At 37.8% G+C, this 22,506-nt stretch overlaps 1 protein-coding gene across 1 annotated transcript in view; it reads left to right on the top strand.

Moving 5' to 3' along the window:
• Positions 1 to 21,491, top strand: part of LRRC7 (leucine rich repeat containing 7) — a 307,638-nt gene extending 286,147 nt beyond the window's left edge. Inside the window, exons 24-25 of the mRNA XM_037043945.1 lie at positions 4,867 to 4,941; positions 20,916 to 21,491. Coding sequence (XP_036899840.1) covers positions 4,867 to 4,941; positions 20,916 to 21,023 — 183 coding nt within the window. The 3' untranslated portion in view covers positions 21,024 to 21,491. The remainder of the gene's footprint in view (positions 1 to 4,866; positions 4,942 to 20,915) is intronic.
• The last annotated feature ends 1,015 nt before the right edge of the window (positions 21,492 to 22,506 follow it).

Raw genomic sequence — 22,506 nt, 5'->3', positions numbered from 1 at the left:
AAATATGAAATGGCAGTAGGTCACGCCTCTTAGTAGCATTCAGCCAGCCCTCTCTAGATTAACCTTGGTTCCAGTCTGTGTGGGTCCCGCTGGGATATGTGAGTCTGTGGGGTCTTGTCTGTCTCCGGCACACCCAGATGTTGGGGTTTGAGAGCGAAGGCCTTAGAAAGAGCCACAGCACTTATCTTGTTGCTCTGTTGTGAGATGCCCTCTAGAAGTGGTATTAACGGAAAACCACATGCTGTCAAGACACTAAAGAAGCTGAGAGCTGGTCCTGAGGTATCAGACATTACAAAACACACTCAGTGATGCCCTTAAACTGTTAACTAGATTCTAGCAGCCACAACTATAAAGAGCTGGTGCTCCTGACTTGGAGCTACCAGAGGAAGTAGCCCCTGGAAATTATCAGGAACCTGCAGAAGGCCATCTAGTTGGGACCCATGTCCACTACTGAGAGTGAACAGTGGTTGGAGTCATTACCACCAAGAGCCACCCCTCAGAAAGCCACAGATGAGATAGGAGAGACGTGACAGCCTTCTTCACACCCCTTCTCTAAACAAGAGATGCAAGTACCCTTACCTGTTGGAAATTCAAGGAAACAATAACAAATGTTGGCCTGTCAATATACTCCAGCTTCAGAGCAAAGAAGGATTTCCTGACAATAAATCTGGTACAGTTGGAGACCCAGCTCTCAGTGTGGGCTTTGCTGGATAAATAGCCTGTAGGTTATAGGCCAAACTCCAGATTGACAATAATTATAATATTTATTGGCACTGCTTAAGTGCCATCCACTGTTCTAAATATTTTGTGTATAGTCGCTCACTTAATCTAATGGGTGAGACATATGTCATTATTTTATCCATTTTACTGATGAGGAGAAGTACAGTATGCAAAATTGAATTAATTTGCGTAAGGTCACCTGTTTATAAACTGTGAACACAGACAGTAGAATGGCAGAGTTATGCTCTTATCTACTTCTTATATCATGTGCTAGAAAAAATGCACCCCCCCCCAAAGAGAGCCAATCCAAATCCCTACAACCTGTGAATATGTTCCATTACATGACAAAGGGGACTTTGCAGAGAGATAATTAAAGACTTTGAGATGAGGATGATTATCCAGGTGGCCTCAATCTAATCATATAAAATGTAGACACGTCCTCAAAGCTGGAAAAGACAAGAAAACAGATTCTTCTCTGGATAGCTTCTTCTCCAGAAAATATTGTAGTCACCCTGAAGGTACATTTGTTTTAGTCCAGTTAGACCTGTGTTGGGTTTATAACCTACAAAACTCATTGGATAATAAATTTATGATGCTTTAAGCCACTAAACTTGTGGTAATTACTTACAAGAGCATTAAAAAAAGAAAAACAAATATACACCACCTCATTGATAAAGAGAGTTACTCAAGTATGATTCCACTATAATCTTAAGGCATGTAGATTGTTTCACTAGTTTTGGATGCACTGCATGATAGTTCGTCCCACATTTAGTGTTCTACCACATGTTACAAGAAACTGAACATGTTTTAGCTTTTGCCTGTATAGTTACAAGATTGATCAGACTCCATGATTTGGGTCTTTGATACGTACAGTATGGCTTACTGCTTCATGGAAGTTAAGAGATGGTTTTGTTCCTAAACAGTAGAAAGTTACCGTTCTAATTTTCAGAATATGAAGAGTCTGATGATTCTTCATCAAATTCTGCCATCATTGCAAAGTATTCTTGGAAGACTCAGAATAAAATGAATTTGTTAAAAGGATGCTATGATGTTACGATGTTACATTTGTTACAATGAGCCCTTTTCAAAGCAGTGTCAAAGTTTTCAAATTTCTCGTCAGTATTCATTATAATGGAGATCACAAAATGGGTGCAGAATTATTGTCTCTTTCATTGCACAGTGTTCATGTACAGCAAAAAATCAGGGCACTGGCCTTTACAAAGAAAAAGAGATTAAAATTAGAAAGACAAAAACCATTCAAAAGCCTTAAATGAATAAATTTTGTAAAGATCTGAAATGTTAAATGAAAACACACAGAAATATTTTAATTATGGTCTTTGTTAACCATTACACATGCACGCACACACACAAAGTTACAGGTTTAGGTAAGAAGCACTAAGTTTACGGATCGCAAATGAGATATAATAGACAAGGATATTAAAATAATGTCTTCTATTTGATTAATAGTTATTAAGAATTAAATAAATAGAAGCTACATTCAGATCTAATTCACATACCATAAAATTTGTCCTTTTAAAGTGTACAATTAAGTGGTTTTTACGGAATTGTGCAACCATTACCACTCTGATTCCAGAACATTTTTATTACCTCAACTGAAGTTCTGTACACATTGTCACTCCCAAGTTCCCTGCTCCCTGGCCTCTGGAAAATACAAATCTGCTTATCCTTTTCTACGCATTTGCCTATTCTTGACATTTTATATAAATGGAATCATATAATATATGTCCTTTTGATGCAGGCACTGGCTCACAGTGCCCTCAGCATCATGGATGAGATATGAGACAAATTCACATGGACTACCAAGTTCTGTGGAGGAGAAGGGGTGCAGGGCCACTCCCTCAAACGGGGAGCACCTCAGAGTGTCCTAGCAACTCTCCCAAGGGGAGAGCAAGCTGACCCTTGCCTAGACAGGCTTTTCTTGGGTTTAATTTGTGCAGGAATACAGGTACAGCTCATTAATCATTGTCAGGCAGTAAGGATAAGACAGTAGGTGGCATACAAAGAACTATTACAGCTTCTTCTAAGTCAGGGTCTATCAGCTAAAAGGCTATAAAACTTTGAGCAACAAATTCATTTTCTGCTCAGACCTTTATCATTTAACTAAGAACATTCTTAGCAAAGTAGGCTTCACAGGATTTTACATATCCTTTCTCAGGCCTAATCACCCAGGGAGCCGGCCATTCCCAGCACAGGGCTGCACCGCCCTCTGTCATTGTTTCAGGCTTAAGTCAGGCAGAGGAGGCAAATAGCCAAGGAATTTTCAGAGTCTTATCACAGACAGACTGAGGACTCAGGCTTCATCAAAGCCAAGGGGCGAGGGTCCATCACCCTCTTTCTCCATAGGCCCCTAAATCCTTTCCTGGGGCCTTCACGTGATCATGCCTGTCTTAGGTCGTTCCCCCCTTGGGGAATCTTACCCATCATAGGCTAACTGATCAAGCATTGGAGGCCATTTATGGGAAAAGGAGCAGAAGCTGCGCTCTTGCCCGGAAGATGAGCTTTGTCTCCTTAGTGGCTTATGGTCCAAAGGTCGCTCACTCAGCCTTAGCCATGGGGGATTACGGCTCCTGAAACCAGGCAGGGCAGTTCCCAACAGCCTTTGGGAATGGCTTCTTTCACGTAGCATAATATATCCAGGGCTCATCCATATTGACAGAATGTCATTTCTTTCTACTGCCAAATATTTCATTGAATAGATGTACACATTTTTTTATTCATTCATCAGTTCATTCTTCTGATGTAGTCACCATCATGCTTAAAATACTTCAGTAGCTCCTCCGAACTGATAAGCATGGCTGTTAAAGACCCATCTTAATCTGGCCCCAATGTGCTTTTTAGCTTGATCTTTCCCCTGCTCCCAACTCCACGCATTGACACCCTTCCTTCTACCACCATGCCAGTCACAGTGGAACTATTTGCGCTTTCCTGGGTGTAGCAGGCACTTCCACTCTTGTATGTGTCACCCCTGCTATCAGGAACGCCCTTCCCTTTATCCTTGTGGATGCCTTCTATTTGTCCTTCATGAGTCAGCTCCCGGGTATCTCCTCTTCTTAGAAGCCCCATCAAACTACAGATAAGCTGGGTGCACTGTTTTGATGATCTATTATAATTGTGTCATACACTTGTCATACTGTTTTGTAATTGGTGGTTTTCTTGACTTTTCGTCCACTATATTGTGAGCTCACTGAAGCCAGAAGCTATGTTTTGTATATCTCTATTACACTAGCCATCAATCAAGGCCTAGTGTGTAATAGACATTCAATAAATGTGTTTTCTTTTATATGTATAATCAAAGAAATTTACTTGACTCTTTTATAAACCAAATTAATCAATCTGGGGTTTTATAACTATCTGGACATACACTTTATATTTAAAGTTCATGTTGAAGCTTTTTTAGGTTTAATTTGTTTATATGCATTATATATTCAAATTCTCAATAACATACAAAGTAACATTCATTAAAATAAACCAGTATTCATATGTAATTCTAGTGAAGTTTTTTAAGTGCACATTGAATGTACAATATATCAAATAGGAGACATTTTCAGTGCAGAGTAACTTGACAGTTTGGTTAATATCATATTAACCATAACAAATACGAGTTAATGCCATATTTCAAATGATTAAAGAAACAAATTAAGAATGTGCAATGAGCCCTGGCTGGCGTAGCTCAGTGGATTGAGTGTGGGCCTGCGAACCAGAGGATCGCGGTTCGATTCCCAGTCAGGACACATGCCTGGGTTGCATGCCGGTTCCTTGCAGGCTAACTACCAGCAGGGGACTCACAACAGGCAACCATACATTGATGTTTCTCTCCCTCTCTCCTTCTCCTCTAAAGATAAATAAATAAATAAAATCTTAAAAAAAAAAAGAATGTGCAATGAAATTAATTTATAAACCATAAGTATACTTTAAAGGTAAGATGCAATTTTTTATGCAAGATGTTGTTTTTCTTAAAATTGACTTGAGAGTTGGGGCCTTGCTCAAGGTACTATAATAAAATTGAAGTTTACATGTATAACTTGTTTTTCATTGTTTTTACTGTATTCTGTATGAATGAAAAGTTTGTAAGTAGGCCTAATTCTTGATAATAGCATCCTAACCTCTGTTACTTCTGACCTATAGGGTATCTTTGTTACTAGGGTTCAACCTGATGGACCAGCATCCAACCTGCTGCAGCCCGGCGATAAGATCCTTCAGGTAAGATAGAGAAAAAGCAACGTATTCAAATGCTAACAAGAAACAAATATGTAACTGTGGCATTAAGTTGAATGACTTGAATTAAGTGATTCAAGTCATTGAGTTAAATAAGTTCTTAAATTTTTTATATTGTTGTTCAAGTACAATTTTCTCCATTTTCACCACACCAGCACCCCACCCCACCTATCCCTGCCTTCTTGAATTTGTTATTTACTTTTATTGTTCTGAGGTTAAGAAACAGGTTAGAAGCTAGTTCAGTCTGTTAGAGTCCTGCATCCCCAGTACCTGACACACAATATCTGTTCTGCACATTTTTGTTTAAATGAATGATTTTATTTGGTAATGAAAGAAAACTTAATATACATAAAAATCTATGCCCAAGTATCAAGTATATGCAAGAGAAATGAAGTACCCAAATCGGTTATGTATGTGACTTCAGAGAAGGGGGACATCCATATTTAATTTTTCAACAGTAAGCTTACTTCAAGCTGGGCATATCAGAAAAGGGTCACTCTAGTAAACAGTAAAGTAATTACTTGGCATAACCTCACTCATTTTGCTTTCTTTGCCCTTCTTCTCTTTTAATTCACTTCCCATATACAAGGTGCTTAATCATTTCCTGTATCACAAGGAAAGGCTATTAAGTATCATCTATTTACGATGCAGTATTTTGACTTATGACCCCAGAAATTTCCTGCTATATCGTTATGTGGATCTATCTGACACTGCAGATATTTGATCATTTGGAACAATTAAGAAATGGTTCAACATAATTTACTGAAGACTCAGGGACACTGTAAAGGAGGAGGTGTGGGAAAGGAACCTTCTAGTCACACAGGCTATGCAAACACAGTTACAAAAATAGAGAAGCCCCACTCAACTCAGCTCTGAGATCTATCTCCTGTTTATTGAACTCTGACCTCAGAAAGTCCTAGAAAGTCTCTATACAACCCAACATCTATATGTATATATTTGTCTGAACACTTTATTCTCAGAAATATTTTTAACTATCAAGATCATGAAAACTCAAGTTTCAGAAGTGACAATTCTCTGAAAAGACCCAGGAGTGCTCTTTCCCAGAGTGGTCTCTCGGCAGAAATGTCGTCCAGCAGGTCTGAGCCCATTCCACTAGGTGGAAAGCCTGCAAACCAGTGACTGGTCTTTTGAGTTAAAACATGGAAACCAAAAAGACACATAAAATATCCTAGAATTTTTTTAATGCTTTATTTTGAAAGTTCTTTATTTTTGGATCTCCTAACTAGACCTGTGAACAGCAAAGCTCCATAACATTTGGTAAATGCTGCTGTTTAGCAAAGGAAATGGATAGTTTTCTTCTCTACTGAATTTCAGAGAAATTATTTTGCATCTCAGAGGCTAAAAAAAAAATGGCAGCAGGTTAATCTCAGATCTCTGACCTATTAGGATGCCAGGCTGGGTAGAACAGCTTTCAATAGCTTGAGACAAGTTTGGGGCATTGCCTTCATTCAAGACAGAGGTGGCTAAAGAAAGAATTTTCTCTCCAGACCCAGAAAAGAAATATATACAAATGGATATAAAAATGTTACATTTATCTAAAAATATAGAGAGACAGAGATAAGGATAGAGATATCCTATGTGAGAGAAATGAGAATTGAACCAGCTGCAAGGTGAGAATTCTTTTTTCTGGCTATGGACACTAGAGAGTTATATGTGGGGCCATGAGGGTTAAGTGTTTGTAGTCCCTGAGAGGTACATGACAACAGCGAAGTGCTCAGAGGAATAAAGTCCTAACGCAAGAAGTGGAAAGGAATCAAAAGCCTGATCAGTAGAAAGCCAATAACACTGCAGAAAAGCTGCACTGGGGATGTCTCTTCACAAGTGACTACTGAAGCCCTGGTTGGTGTAGCTCAGTGGATTGAGCACAGGCCTGTGAACCAAAAGATTGTGGTTCGATTCCCTGTCAGGGCACATGCTTGGGTTGCAGGCTAGTCCCCAGCAGGGGCCAGTTCCCAGCAGGGGATGCACGAGAGGCAACCATACATTGATATGTCTCTCCTTCTCTCCTTCCCTTCCCTTCTAACGATAAATAAATAAATTTTTTTAAAAAGAGCGTGTCATTAAAAAAAGAAAAAAACAAGCGACTACTGAAAATGGAGATTTTTATTTTTACTACACAGCTCATTTGGATCTAGTACAATTCAATCAAAGTCCATTTTCAGTAAAAGAAAAATGCACATAGACCTTAATCAGATAAATTACTATATTTACAGTTTCATTCATTCTACTTAAAAAGCACAAGTGGCCAATTATACTTTCCGGAAGAAATAAGAATGACTAATTCTAACCTGAAATAATTGCCAAAATCAGCTGCTAAGAGGGAAAATTATATTTTTGTCTATTTATAATACTATTGGTTCTTAGTTTAAAGAATACTGGGAAAGAATGGATTTATATCACTGAGTTATATCTGTCGTTTACAAGATCACTAAAACAGGTCCTCACTGAAGCAAATTTATTTACAAGCCTTAATGACAATGTACAAGGTAGACAAGGTAAAAGGAAAAAAAATCAATGAATGAGCCCCCTAAAGGACGTCTACTGGGTTTTATCTAACACAATAGCAAATAACAAAAGAAATAATAAATAGCAAAAGATATATACCTTTCCCAATTTGCCCCTAAACTCAGAACTTATTAGATAAGAGTCATCTCTTTTACTGTGACTCTTTTTTACCTACTACATTGTTCTTCTGCTGCTATAGAATTACGAACATGTTTTGGAATCACATGAAAACGTGTGCATTAAAGCATAATGCTGATTAAAACATTTTGAGCTAATAAAACATATTCATATGATTTTTCTGTCATTTTACTATTCATCTTCCCAGAATAAATACTCTATAAGTAATGAGCATATTCACATGACTTCCTGTGTTGAGTAAGCCATTTTGCTTTAAGACAGCGTGGTAAAGGGAAAGAGCGGCATCCTTGGAGAAGTGACCCCTCATAGCCTCACTTTCTGTGAAGTTGAACTACAATATATGGGTCAGAAAGAACAAGTGAAAGCACGTAGATCACAAAAAAATGTTATTAGACTGAACCATGTGAATTTGCTAATACTTGACCATTTTTGAAGTGGCAATTATGTTGGCTTAACATCCTGGTTTCTTTTTTCTAATGCTCTTTCTCATGCTAAAAAGTTCAGTCTAATTTATTATACATTTTACAATTCAAAATATATTTAACTACAGAAAATCTATTAATTATAGTTACTCTGTTGAAGAGATTAATAGACTTAAAATATATATTGTACTTGATAGTTGACCTAATTCACACTTATAGCCTAAAGCCCACTGGCAAATACATCATATTCTATTATACCACAGTAGGCAACCCCTAGCCTCTTCACGTACCTACATCCTTTTCCCCAAATAAGACTTGACTATGGCAGGAGAAGAGAAATCAAATAATTTCCAGATAATTAATGTCATCTAGATATTACCAGTCATCAAAACAGATTTTTCAAATATAAGGTATATAAATATGATACAAAAATTTTGTACTCTCTTCTGCCTTACCATAATTTTTAAGAGTTTTGAAATTTATAATCTCAAATGTATTCCTGGTCTATTGCTATACTTGTAAAATACTAAAATAGGATAATCTAAGAGATGATAACTCAAACAAATTAGATATTTCCCTTTTTTCCTAGTCTTAAAAAACCTTGGCCCTATAATTCACATAGACAGTTCAAGATACTATTCACAACAAACAAGTCTACCAAGTTTTCAGTCAGTTCTTGGCAGGTTGCTGGGCTCAGAACATCATAATGAGGCCAAGATCATGGGGTTTGATGGCCACTAGGCCTGTTACCACTGCTCCATTCCACAACCACTGACAAGTCCACTCCACATCCTAATTAGTGTCTCATGAAGGGAAGTCATGTGCCTTCAGAGAGCTCACACCAGGAAGACAAGATTAATGCATCCAGTCCTATTAGAAAATGGATCAAGTACTTGATTTTGTGATGTCACTCATAAGTGTTATAGCGGTGTTAAAAGAATGAACTGATTAGCCTAAGAGGGTGTGTCTTGTGGTGCCCCCGAGAGGGGGTCACTCATAAGCACAAATCCAAGATGCTGCCCCCTCCTTCCCTCATCTCCTCCAGTGACTAGGGCATGAGTGGGAGAGAAAGGCCTGTGTGCCAAGGAACACTGGGAATGACTCAATCTCTGAGTATGGTGAGAATCGAGAACAGAGGTCCCTCTTGATGGAGCAGGATTTGCTCCAGGCTTACCAAAGAGGAAAGAAGCAGAATGAGTAGAAGAAGGAATACCTGTGGGCTAGATGGCAACAGTCTTGAGGAGCAGAGGTAGGAGGCTTATGCCAGAACTGATGAGTATGAAATTCAAAGGAGAGAATACTGGGGAGGGAGATCCCAGGCATGAAGGAAGAAACCCCTGGAGTTTTCAAGTTTCTCATGGCACTGGAGAATTCAAACATGAAGATGGACTGGAGTGGGGATAGGGTTGGGAAGGAGATAGTGAGATGTAGCTCTCAAGACTAAGAATGTGAGAAGTGTAGACCACCCCCCGGAGATCTAAATGAAATGTCTGTGGGTGTTGGGATCTGCCGTGTGCAGATACACAGTGCTGTGTCCATGTACAACCACTGAATCACACCTTCCTTCTCTGAAGGGAAGTTCAATGCCTCTTTTAATGACCAATAGGTGCGATTGGCTACTAATTATATTACAAATATACACCACCTCATTGGTAGTGTATATTACCTTACTTAGCTAAAGCTTATTTATTCACCCATCTCAGCTATCAGGAACCAAAAACACAAATCAGAAAACAAACAAAATATTTCTGAGAAGCCATAATTAATGCCACTAAGTCCATGCACTCAATCTCAGGTCTTTTGCTCACTTTATTTCACAGTCAGTTCTCCAGACAACCAAGGAGAAAGGCTCTGAGTTCAGGCACATTACCAGGAGGAAGACGTCATAGCTGACAACTTCACTGGCCAGGAAGAGGGAGAACCTTATTATAAACAAAAAACAAAGTCAAACAGCACAGCAGATGGGAGCTTCTTGGACAGAACAGTGTTTCACAATGGCATCCCTTAAGATATCTTAAAAAAAAAAATACTTCCTTAGTCAAATAAGTTTCTATGCCTCATTTCAGGATTTCACAATGTGATAAACTTATTAGGAACCTGAGAAATCTTACAAACATATATTCCCCCAACACATTTAACCATGCAGCCCTCTTCACTAACAACCTCAAATAACCATGTCCACAAAATACATTTTGGGAAATGTTTCTTGCAGAAGCAACTGACTGGGCCCAAGGCTCTATTCCAGAGTGTTGTAGCTCCTAATTACCGTTATGAGTCAAGAATGGGTTAGAGTACATTCATTTCTCTTAATTTTTAAAATAAAATTCTCTCCCCAAAAGCTATAAAAAGTAAAGAGTAAGAATTTTTTGTTATTGTTAAAATGAAGTATGGGACTTTTAAAGAATATACTTAAGGTGTTTGGAAATCTCACCAGAGAATTTCCCAATTCTCAACCAGTCTCAATAAGTTAGCGCTTTTCTATATTTGATCTTATTTGGTGGCTGAAAATCAAAACTAACAGGAAGGTTAGGAGGAAGTGGCAAGGTGGCTCAGAAAGAGGGGGTGCTGTAGTCATGTGACTCTTAATGTTCAGGTAAATTATTGCCTATAATAATATAATGCATTTGAGGAATAGGATTTTTTAATAGTTTGATTAGAAGACAAGCAAAAAACTAAGTTTAAGTAATATATATGGTTTTATATGCCAAAGTTTCACTGCATATCTTTATCCATTTCATTTTGTTCGTAATCTATGAAATTCAGCACAAATTCCTAAAAAAAAGTTGAGAAATACTATACTTTTTGCAAATCAAAAAATAATATGGTAATTATTAAGTAAAACATGAAAACCAGTAAAGATGAGTTAAGTTCATTGGGCTGTCTCTAACTTCCATAATGTGGCTATAATTAAAATATTAATGCCCTGGCTGATATGGCTCAGTTGTTTGGAGCTTCATCCTGTAATAGAAAGGCTACAAGTTCAATCCCCAGTCTGGGAACATATAGGAAGCAACCAACTGCTGCTCTTCCTCACATCAGAATTTCTCTCTCTCCCTTCCTATTTCTCTATAAACAACAAAAAAATATCCTCAGCTGAGAATAAAAATAAAAATAATAATAATAAATCATCTATGCTCTCTCATTATGTCATGCAACAAACCTGCAAGATATCCACTGTTGACAGAGATTAAATAACTTATTGGAGTTCTTCCATTATACAATGCAGATGCTACTGTAGTAAATGTTACTGATAGCATCATACTCATCATATTTTCTATTTATATATTTGGAAAATACACGTTAAGTGCCCACTACGTGCAAAGTATCATATCAAGCAACATGAACAATGTAAAGGGGAGTAAAACAAAGTTCCTGCCTCTACAGAGCCTCATCCAAAATCACAAAGAGAAGAAAATGAAGGAGGAAGAGTGACAGGGAAGAGCTATCACACACTTAATAAAAATGAACTCCTAGTCTGTCTTCTTTTAAGACCAAGTTCTTCTCCAAAACAGACACCAAAACAAAGAGCCCTCTGAAAATGAGAGGCTGATTTTGCAGTTATTCTTTTCCTGGCAAAAGTAAAAAGAATAAAATATAGCTCCTTGGGGTCTCCTTTGCAAACAAAGGTAGAGAATTCATTTGTTAGAGATGTTCATTCAATGTGTTTGATAAGAAGAAAACAGCCATTCTAAAATCAGTGCAAATAAACAAGTACATATCTTTATTATCAGTTCTACAGATGAATTTCTATGCAAACGATTCACAAAGTCTTCAATTGAGTCTATGCTATCTTGCTGCGTCTTTTTCCAGCCTGAATTCATAAAACGTTCAAGCTCTATTCATGTGCACTTAAAACAGAAGAGAAATTCTTAACCATGTTTTATTCTATGAAGATTTTTTAATGCTACAGTAAATGCACTAAAACTTAAAACTTTCTAACATTTTAAAAGTGCGATGTAAATTTTTCATGTGAACTCTCTAAGACTTTAAGGCCTATCTATAGTTCAGATTTTTGATAGAAAGGGAAAATTTTTTAATGACTTGCCATCAAATCAATGTAGTATTGATAATGCAGCTTGCTGAGTCCTAAATATATCCCAATATTTAATGAGAATATTCCACCAGGTTAAAATTCTGAAATGAGAATTAATTCCAGCTAGTTAACATGAAACATAACTGTAATTATCTAAGACTCCCACTGTTTCTGATAGTGCCTTGCTGTCAGAATTAGACAACATGAAAGTCTGCCCTTATAGGTCCAATGTGGTGGCTATATTTTTAGTTTTTCCTCATCTCAAGAGCGATAGGCATTTGGAGTATGAGCTATAAATGCATTAATGTATATCTAATGTATAAAATACATGTGTACTGACACTTTAAATGGTTTTCCCCTTGCTAGTGAGTTTAAATCAAACAAAAACCACATGTCCATGTCTTTAACACCGTATCTTTTTGGAATTCTAAAAAGAATCATTCTGTCCTTATTGCCCAATGTCACCAGTGCTGTGGCCAAGCTTTCTCAGAGACTCTTTTTAAGTTTCCAGCTCTGAATAATAAGAATGGAACAGAATTCCTAGGAGAATTACAACATCATCTAGAGAATATGTGCAATATAAACATCCATAATTTATTCACTTAACAAAACATTGACCAGAAGGAAATCAAAGATAAATCCAGGAAGAATCAAGAGGATGAAATCCAGAAACTCAGAGTGTTTTAAGAAAACTGATGAACTGTAATCGCAAAGCTCTGCTTTTTGTTGGAATTACAAATATTATTTTCATTACCCCTCCATCTTTTCATGTCTAAATCATGGAAAAGGGCAACCAAAACACATTTTTAGCACAGATGTCAAAATAAAGAAGGAGGTCTTCTAGAAATAACAAAGTGTTACTGTTGTAGTCACGTGTGTTCCCTTACATTTCAAATCAGCTAAAGCCAGAAACCCACTAATTACATGTTCTTAAAAGATACAATTTTCAGAATATCTTTTCTTTCCTGGTTTGTTTTCTTATTAACTTTACTTCAACTTAATAAGCCATTCATTTACTTCTTATTTTTTTATTACTTGCAATTTCCTCAAAATCACACACATTGTATTACAATCCATGATAGACTGTGTTTATATAAAACATATATGTAGTCAAATGTGACAGTATATTTTAAAATTTTATTAATTTAGCATGTATTCTCCAACTCTTTTGCATTGTTATTATACATATATTCAAAATGTCAAATGCATAAATGTAAAGTATATGCATTTTTTCAATAATCATTGGACTTACACTCTGCAGTTAATATTGCCTGGTATAAGCCTTTATTTCCTCAGCTCTTCTATCCACACATGTGAAACAACCACAAACCTTTACTGGTTGTAATATTGTGATTTTTCTGGTCTTCATTTTGACTGGAAAGTCCTACACAAATGCAGTAACACAATTCTGATTCCCTGTCTGAACTGTTCGAGATGTAAGCCAGACACCCACATTCATTTCAACAAACAATATAGATTCACTTCACNTGTTATTATACATATATTCAAAATGTCAAATGCATAAATGTAAAGTATATGCATTTTTTTCAATAATCATTGGACTTACACTCTGCAGTTAATATTGCCTGGTATGAGCCTTTATTTCCTCAGCTCTTCTATCCACACATGTGAAACAACCACAAACCTTTACTGGTTGTAATATTGTGATTTTTCTGGTCTTCATTTTGACTGGAAAGTCCTACACAAATGCAGTAACACAATTCTGATTCCCTGTCTGAACTGTTCGAGATGTAAGCCAGACACCCACATTCATTTCAACAAACAATATAGATTCACTTCACTCTTCTGTCTTAAGAATGGAAGAAGAAAGTTCTCTAGAACTAGGATTCTTTCTTCTATTCAAACCCCTCTTCAAACTTCCTCTCTCATTGCCTACCCTGGAATCAAATCTAACATAATATTCCATATCAAGAAATAGCTGAATTTGGCCCCTGCTGGTGTAACTCAATGGATTGAGTGCAAGCCTGCGAACTGAAGGGTTACCAGTTCAATTCCCAGTCAGGGCACATGCCTGGGTTGTGGACCAGGTCCCCAGTAGGGGGCATGTGAGAGGCAACCACACACTGATGTTTCTCTCCCTCTCTCCTTCCCTTCCCCTCTCTCTAAAAATAAATACATAAAATCTTTAAAAAAAAACCCAGATCCCCTTTAAAAGAAGAAAAAAATACCTGAATTAATGTTAAACAATGAATTCACTTAATAGACCTAAAGCATTTTTAAATTTTTTAATTTTTATTCTTTAAATATATTTTGACTCTGCCATTACAGTTGTCCTATTTCCCCTCTTCATTCCCCTCCACTCTGCACACCCCTTCCCCCCACATTCCCCTCTGTAGTTCATGTCCATGTGTCATAAGTTCTTTAGCTTCTACATTTCCCACACTACTTTCACCCTCCCCCTGTCTATTTTCTTCCCACCATCTATGCTACTTATTCTCTGTACCTTCTCCCCCATTCTCCTCCTCCCACTCCCCTGTTGCTAACCCTCCATGTGATCTCCATTTCTATGGTTCCACTCCTGATCCAGCTTTCCTCTTAGTTTGCTTTTGTTTTAGGTGTGGTTGTTAATAACTGTGAGTTTGCTGTCCTTTCACTGTTCATATTTTTTATCTTCTTTTTCTTAGATAAGTCCCTTTAACATTTCATATAATAAGGGCTTGGTGATGATGAACTCCTTGAATTTGATCTTATCTGAGAAGCACTTTATCTGCCCTTCCACTCTAAATGAAAGTTTTGCTGGATAGAGCAATCTTGGATGTAGGTTCTTGCCTTTCATGACTTGGAATACTTCTTCCCAGCCCCTTCTTGCCTGTAAGGTCTCTTTTGAGAAATCAGCTGACAGTTTGATGGGCACTCCTTTGTAGGTGACTGTCCCCTAATCTCTTGCTGCTTCTAGGATTCTCTCCTTCATTTTAATCTTGGCTAATGTAATTATGATGTGCCTTGGTGTGTTCCTACTTGGGTCCAACTTCTTTGGCACTCTCTGAGCTTCCTGAAAGTCTATGTCCTTTGCCAGACTGGGGAAGTTCTCCTTTATTATTTGTTCAAATAAGTTTTCCACTTGTGGCTGTTTCTTTTTCCCTTCTGGTGCCCCTATAATTCAGATGCTGGAACATTTAATGATGTCTGGGAGGTTCCTAAGCCTCTCCTCATTTTTTTTTTGAATTCTTGTTTCTTCCTTCTTTTCTATTTGATCACTTTTTTCTTCCTTCTGGTCCACTCCATTGATTTGAGTCCCAGTTTCCTTTCCATCACTATTGGTTTCCTGTGCATTTCGCTTCATTTCACTTAGTGTAGCCTTCATCTGTTCCTCTAATTTGTGACTAAAATCAACCAGTTCTGTGAGCATCCTGATCACCAGTATTTTGAACTGTGCATCTGATAGGTTGGCTATCACTTGGTTGTTTAGAAGTATTGGCTCTGAGGCTTTGAGCTGTTCTTCTTAAGTGATAATGTTTTGGTCTGTTTTCATCTGTTACGTATGAAGTGTGGAGCCTTAGGTATTCACCAGGGAGGGGTAACCCAGTTGCTGGGTAATGACGCTGTATGTGGGGGCAGAGTCAAAGAGGGGCAATGGCGCTTGTTCCACACACTCTTTCTCAGATTTCAGTCCCTTCTGCTACTTTCTGCAAGCAAATTGGGTCCTTTTGGCCCTAGTTCCCAGGTGTGTGGGCCTGTGCACCCTCCAGGATCCTGTGGGTCTCTCCAACAAACTCTCTGTGAGCCTAGGAGCTTCTCCTGGCACCTCGACCCCGAAAGTTTTTTCAATTGGTCCTTTTAGGCTTTAATTCCCAGCACTGGGGCCCTGGGTTACACAGTCTGTCTCACTGCTCACTCCTTTGCCTACTTTGTCTCAGTGTGAATGTGTGAGCGTGGTCAGCCAGCTGCCTTGCACCCTCACTGGGTCCGCCTGTTTCCACCCCGCACCTGGGATTGAGCCTGGGATCCACCAACCACAGCCTGTGCTCCTGGGTCAGTTTGGCCACTTTTTCCTGCCTCTACCCTGCTCTGCCAGACGCTGACTCCGCCCTTCTTACTGGTCTGGATGACTGGTTTGCTGTTGTCGGACTTTCATACGGTTGAATTTTCTGTCTGTTTTGGTTGTGTTTTTGTTACTAACACTTTGTTGTCTTTAAACTAGGTTGTGAGAGGAGGCACACTGTTTCCACCTACACCTCCATCTTGGCCCGAAGTCCTGATCTTTACATTTTCATCGTTTAAAAAAAGTTAGGCTTAATTAAACAAGAAACAAAAGTTCCTTTCTCTGACACTTTGTTCTTCTATTCTCAGGGCTTAATGAAAATCATATTTCTTAATTTCAAGAAAGCAATAGTGAGTTAATATTAATAGTGGGAGTTAATGTTTATTGATTGATTGGGTAGTGTGCCAGGCCCTGTCCTATGCATGTGACATATATCCATTTATTTCACATTTCATATCTTTCTAAAATGATAGGCTTTCTGATCTTTCAGCATCCTATTGTTTTGAAAACATTCTCAGGTAGTATCTAGTTGTGGTCTTTTAAACAGGCCTCCTGAGGTTCACCAACCTGCTGGCTTAGAGCCAGAACATTTCTGGGGCACTGGAATTACAGATAGAGTCCCCGTGTTTATCTGACTCAGTGATCTAATTTACCAATCTGCATATTTCCTTCTGGGAAATCAGCTCTATGTTTGTGTTTCCAACCTTCATGTCTACTTACAAAGCATTAAAACTAAAAACTGAGGCTGTAAAGTTATCGTAAAAGCTAACTTATACAAAGGGTCTCTCTCGCCTTGAATTGAAACCTCAACTGTGGTTCTGGACATCTTGAAGCCTGGTTCACTGGAAACAGACTCAGTTTCAAGGCCAGAATTGACCTGGGTATGCCTTTTCCCCACTCTTTCCTCAGTGGTACAGAGGGTTGGGTCAAACTGGGTCCACTAGAAAGTACTTGGTTCTCTAGGATTTCCTGCTGTCTTTATGAGCACTGTACTTGATCCCCTTCGGAATGACTCTTGGTGGCTCTCCACCTGCCTGGATTTCTTAGGAACTCAGGTTTCCCATTACCTCCCTTCAATGCATTGGTCCCCATAAGTATCCTGGTCCTTTAGTTAGGCCACCAGGCTACAGCCAGATTTCTGCCATCCTTCAGAAGCTATTAGGACCTGTTTCACCACTCCTCCCTCACGTCAGACTGATTTTCCTGGGTGTCCAGGTCAATAGCAAACACTACCTTTGCATTCTGCTCTGTGTCCAGTGCTGCCTGGACCTGTCCCTGCTCCACTAGTCAGATTTCCCTTCTTTCACATGCTCTCTTTAAATTTATTTTCTGATAAATCTCTCAGCATTTCATGTGGTTAATACCAAGCTTCAATGCAACCTTACCTCTGTGGCTAATTCTGCCACTCAGACCTCCTTCTGAGCTCCAACCTCTTACTTCTAAATCTATGATCAACATTTTGGTGGCATGCATCGCCAGTACAGCAACCTCCATCTTCTTCCCAACCAAGCTTCCCTGTTCTGCCAGGGTTTCCATTTTCTGCTCAGGGCATCACAATTTGATGTTGTTTGTTTCTTATTCCTTTGTTTAATCAAGTGCCGAATTTACAGATTCTACCCTAAAAGTTTCCTCCTTTTGAATCAATTTCCTCTCAACTTTCCTGGCACTGCCCAAGCAGATATTCTCCTTTTGAGAGAGAAGGCTCACAAGGGGGTACAACTCAAGCTAGAGTTAAAACCACAAGAGTGAGAAATTCAGCTCCTCTGTAAATCAGCTCTTCTAATTTAGCACTAAATATTATTTCTACTAGTATTTTTGAAATAAATTAATTCAGGTAGGAATCTGAAATACAGCTTTGCAACCACTTAAAGAACAGGATTATGTTAGGGGGTGACATCGTAACAATTATAACGATGTTAGTGTTCATTATTTTATCATGATCAAGGAAATGTCAGTTCAAATCACTGAAGCAATTGTAGTCTTATTATTTCAGTGGTGTATCGAGAGAAACAATAATAAAAGCCGTGGTTGGAAGGTGTTGGCAAGCAAGCCAGTCTCTGGGTGGGATCCCCACTCCAACTCTCACCCCTGGCTCTCTCTTCCTCTCACTCTCTCTATCTTTCCACGAGAGCTCTGCCTGAATGTTTCCTGTACTTGGGGCTTTCTCTCTTCCTTTTGAAGAAAAGGACCTGTGAGTTCACTTACCCTCCACATTAGCTTATTGTTACGGTTGCTTCTTCTGCTAAAGTCTAGGGTCTAAACTCACAGGTATTATTATTTTTTAATTCTCACAGAAATGATTATATACATCGCCTTAAAACTCTCTTTGCTGCATGGGCAGTTGCAGAATATACTTGAAATATCCACCCGTTCCCATGTCTAGGGCTGAAGGAGACTCCAGGCTTGAACCAAGACAAGGACTAGTGATCTCTTGCTAATCACATTTGCCGGATGTTGAGTACCATGGAACTCTTTGGTTAAATGCCTCAGAGAAACAGGTTCTTTGGAAATTTTTCCTCTTCTTTTCCTTCTGCTGAGCTACCCTAGTACTTCATTTACCTCTTCTGACGTTCCTTTAATTTGGCATGTGCTTGCTGAGAGCTTACTACGTGTAATGCATTTTCTGCATTTTTTTTTCATTACATCCACAGCCTATGTCCCCTTGTGGAGGGACACCTCTGGAGATAGTCTCCCTGTTTCATCTTTCTTGCTTTCTATCCCCAGTACCTGGCACAATGCCTGGGGCACAGATACAATTGACCTTTTTGATGGAAAAAGAGTGAAAAATTCGACATGGTGGAAGTAGACTATCCTTTGAAGACTGTTTGATCAAAATAGCATTCAAAACGAACAGCTATGATTAATTTGCCCTCAGGACTTTGGACCATTTATGCCCTAATACCAATGTTATTTTGAGACCAGTAGTTCCTAAAACCATAGCCAGACCATTGATGGTGGGCAGTACACTATTCATGGCCTCTGAACATCAGAACTTTCCTTACCCTGGAACAGAGAGATATTTAAATTTTGAACAAGCCCCTGAAAGTTCTCAGGGAGTGTTGAGTTCATTGGAATTCTAGGTTTTGAGTTTGCAGATAGATAAGTCAGAGTACTCCCAAGGTTTTTTAAGATCTGATATTCAAGAATTCCATTATTGAAGTTAAATTTTAATTTCAAAATTAAGGCATGACTCTAGGTCAGATTTAAGGCATTCAGGTAGTTTGTATAACCTTTAAAAGTATAGTGGGATAAACATAGGCTTAGGAAAAAGGAGCTTTACAGTTATGGGCATGATTATTTATTACTTATTGTATTATTTTTCATACCAACAATTGTAAACCTACTTTTGGTTCACCCTGTGTATTTCACCCAAGTTTTGCTACTTTCCTGATGTCAGAAACAGGAGTAAAAAAGTAAAAGTAAGAGTAAAAAAGCCGCATGTACCATATGATACTCTCTTTTTCACATCACCGTCTGATCAAAGTAATGTCAAATGAAACCCAGTTGTGTGGTTAACACTCCTGGAGTTTTTCTCAGCTACTACTTCCTGCCACTGAAACAGCCAGTTGCCAACTTTAATGGGCATTTTTATTAAGTAATTCTTATTAAAGAACATAGAGATAGAGAAACAGATTCTTTCACTTAAAATAAATTTGTATACAGGGTTCCATGCATTTGCATTTTTGTTTCCTGGTATTTTCCTTATTCGTAGATGTAGTATAGTTTTAAAAAATCAATATTTTGGGGCCATCTTTATCACATCATTAGCCAACCAACTTTAAAGAACTAGTGATAAAATATAAATAAGCAATGTTTGCCTAAGTTACAAAGATTATTCAGGATTGCTAGAGGTACGCTGCTGTTCTAACTTCAAAAAAGCCAATGTAGTGAAGTAGCCTGAGTGGTCATTTGAAATATTAATTATATTTTCAGAAGCATAAAAAAGGGAAAATCTCAAGGGAAATGAGTGCCCCAAATTAGTATCTTTAAACTGAAAATTGAAAAGCCCAACCAATTAACTGGCTCTATTACCTGCACTTTGCCAAGCAGCCAATTGGGCTGACTCTTCCAAATCAGCTGAGGCTCAGGCTACGGGGAAGGCTGTGTTTTACCTTGGCCCTCATTTGCATCGTTTGAGGCTCTTACCTAAAAGGCAGCAGGCATGTCCACTGTTCCTAATGTCAGTGTGCTCTCTCCCTGAGGGATGGATCGATCACTTAGCTGCATTGGATAGGATTGAGAACCACTGGTTGTACATAATGAATGTACTTGCATTTAGCAATGTGGGAAATAAAAATGATGTCTTTAACATAAAAGTATACAGACTAAGACCTTTCAAATGAGTCAGAATAAGATATAACTATACTATCAATGTCCAGTCATGTTTTGCGCGACTTAAATATTTAACCATGCCGGTGAGTTTGTATCAGTGATTTGTAAGAAGACAGTGGTCTTTGGGACACTTAAGGACTGTCTCAACTAAGTTCCTGCAAAAGCAACACAAGTCAGAACAACAACAGAACTGAACTGCTGTATTTCAAGTGCATCTGTTTTTCACCAGTGTATCTCTAGAGTTAGCACAGTGACTAAGGACACACTAGGACAGTCCTAGGTAGGACATACTAGGTGCTTGATAAGTATTGGTTGAATTAAAAAAGCTAAGTTGAAGCTGGGTGAGATTAATTAGTTGTTTCCATAGTTGCAATCCTACTGTGAATTTTTAAACTGATAACTTTTGGTTGCTCAATACTCCTTTGAATCGCATGATTAGAAATGATGATGTAGTGACAAACAAGTATCTTGCATTGATTGCCCTGTTTTATTTGCATGTTTACAGGCAAATGGACATAGTTTTGTACATATGGAACATGAGAAAGCTGTATTACTACTGAAGAGTTTCCAGAACACAGTAGACCTAGTTATTCAACGTGAGCTTACTGTCTAAATATTTTTTATAAATAGTGAAGATACGTCTAGCCAGACCTAATGTTCAAAAATAAATTTATACATAGAAACAAATTTTGCCAATTGCTGGACCAATGGCAAATATTAGTGCCAAATGTATTATACTATATGTTAGCACTGATCACCCTTAAAATTGTTCACTATATAAATATGATGTTCATGTGGTTATGTATTAGTTTTAATTGTCAGCCTCTGGCTGTGCATTGGTGCAGTTTTGTTTTTGTTTTTGTTTTTTTTTTAACCACATAAGTTTCTTCTCCAAGTGGATTTCATATGATTTCAGAAGCACGGAAGCACACACACGCTCTTTACAAATTCTGCTCTCCATCAGAAACACTGCCTCAATGTTGTATATGCCTTTATATAGAAGAGACGAAAATATTAAAAATTGTAATTCCCATAAAATATTTCTAGCACAAGATATATGTTGGCATATACACAAAAAGAATACAGAACAAAACAATATTTTCATAAACTAAACATCTGGGATTGAGAAAGAAAATATATCTTAAAATGAGACTTTACTATATTGAATCTTTTTCCATAAAATTACATGATAATGCCTTATGAAAGTAACTGTACATATGGTATAAAGTGTTTATATTTGGTTCCATATTCATTTGCTAAATTCTCATAACGGAGTGAAATACTTCATAAATTAGCCATTTCTCTCTGGGACCTGAATAAAAATAGAACAAACTATTCGATGCCTTTAGCTAATTGCAGGACACGCAGCATCAAATGACAGACTAAAGGTCATTACAGAGAAACCGTTTCACCACAAACTGAAGCAGTGAGTGATGGGTGGCAGGAGAGGTATTGCTTTGTTTCTTTCAAGTTTATATTGATTATAAACTGTAGCCCTGTGATTCCTTTACTTGTAAATGTGGGATTTATTTGTGTGTGGCTCTATCTAATTTGCTACTTTTAAATAATTTTAAATGAGTTTTGGGGACTGATAAAATTTATTATTGAGAAAGACTGCTGTTAGAAAGTTATGGTGGGAAATTTTAAAACTTTGGTATTTAAATATGAAACTTCAAATATAATTTCTCAGAGCTAGAGTCTACCTGTATTATTCATTTCAGTGCCTGTTTTAGTGGGAGAAAATAGAGAAAGTACTTTTGTTTCAAAAAAGTTTCAAAGTATATAAAATCCTGGACTTTGTCTCACTGGAGAGAATGACAAGCATAGCTTTCGTTATTTTTACATTAGAACTGTTTCCCTCAATAAATGATGTATTCATTTTATAATCCTTTAAACACACTTTCTTTTATGTATCAGCCATTAATTTGATTAAAATACTAATCTGGAATTTTAGAATAATATCCTGGAGTTGGTTGTAGGAATTCTCGCTCATATATCTTTTTTTAAATAGATATAATAAATTTACATACTAGTATTTCAAGTACTCTAGTAGGATTTTCACAGCAGCATCCCATACTGATGTCACTGAAGCTCTG

The sequence above is a fragment of the Sturnira hondurensis genome, unplaced genomic scaffold (genome assembly GCF_014824575.4).
Source record: "Sturnira hondurensis isolate 20B ecotype Veracruz unplaced genomic scaffold, ASM1482457v3 Scaffold0000648, whole genome shotgun sequence".
Classification (NCBI taxonomy): Eukaryota; Metazoa; Chordata; class Mammalia; order Chiroptera; family Phyllostomidae; genus Sturnira; species Sturnira hondurensis.
This window is presented reverse-complemented; position numbering and strand designations above follow the sequence as displayed.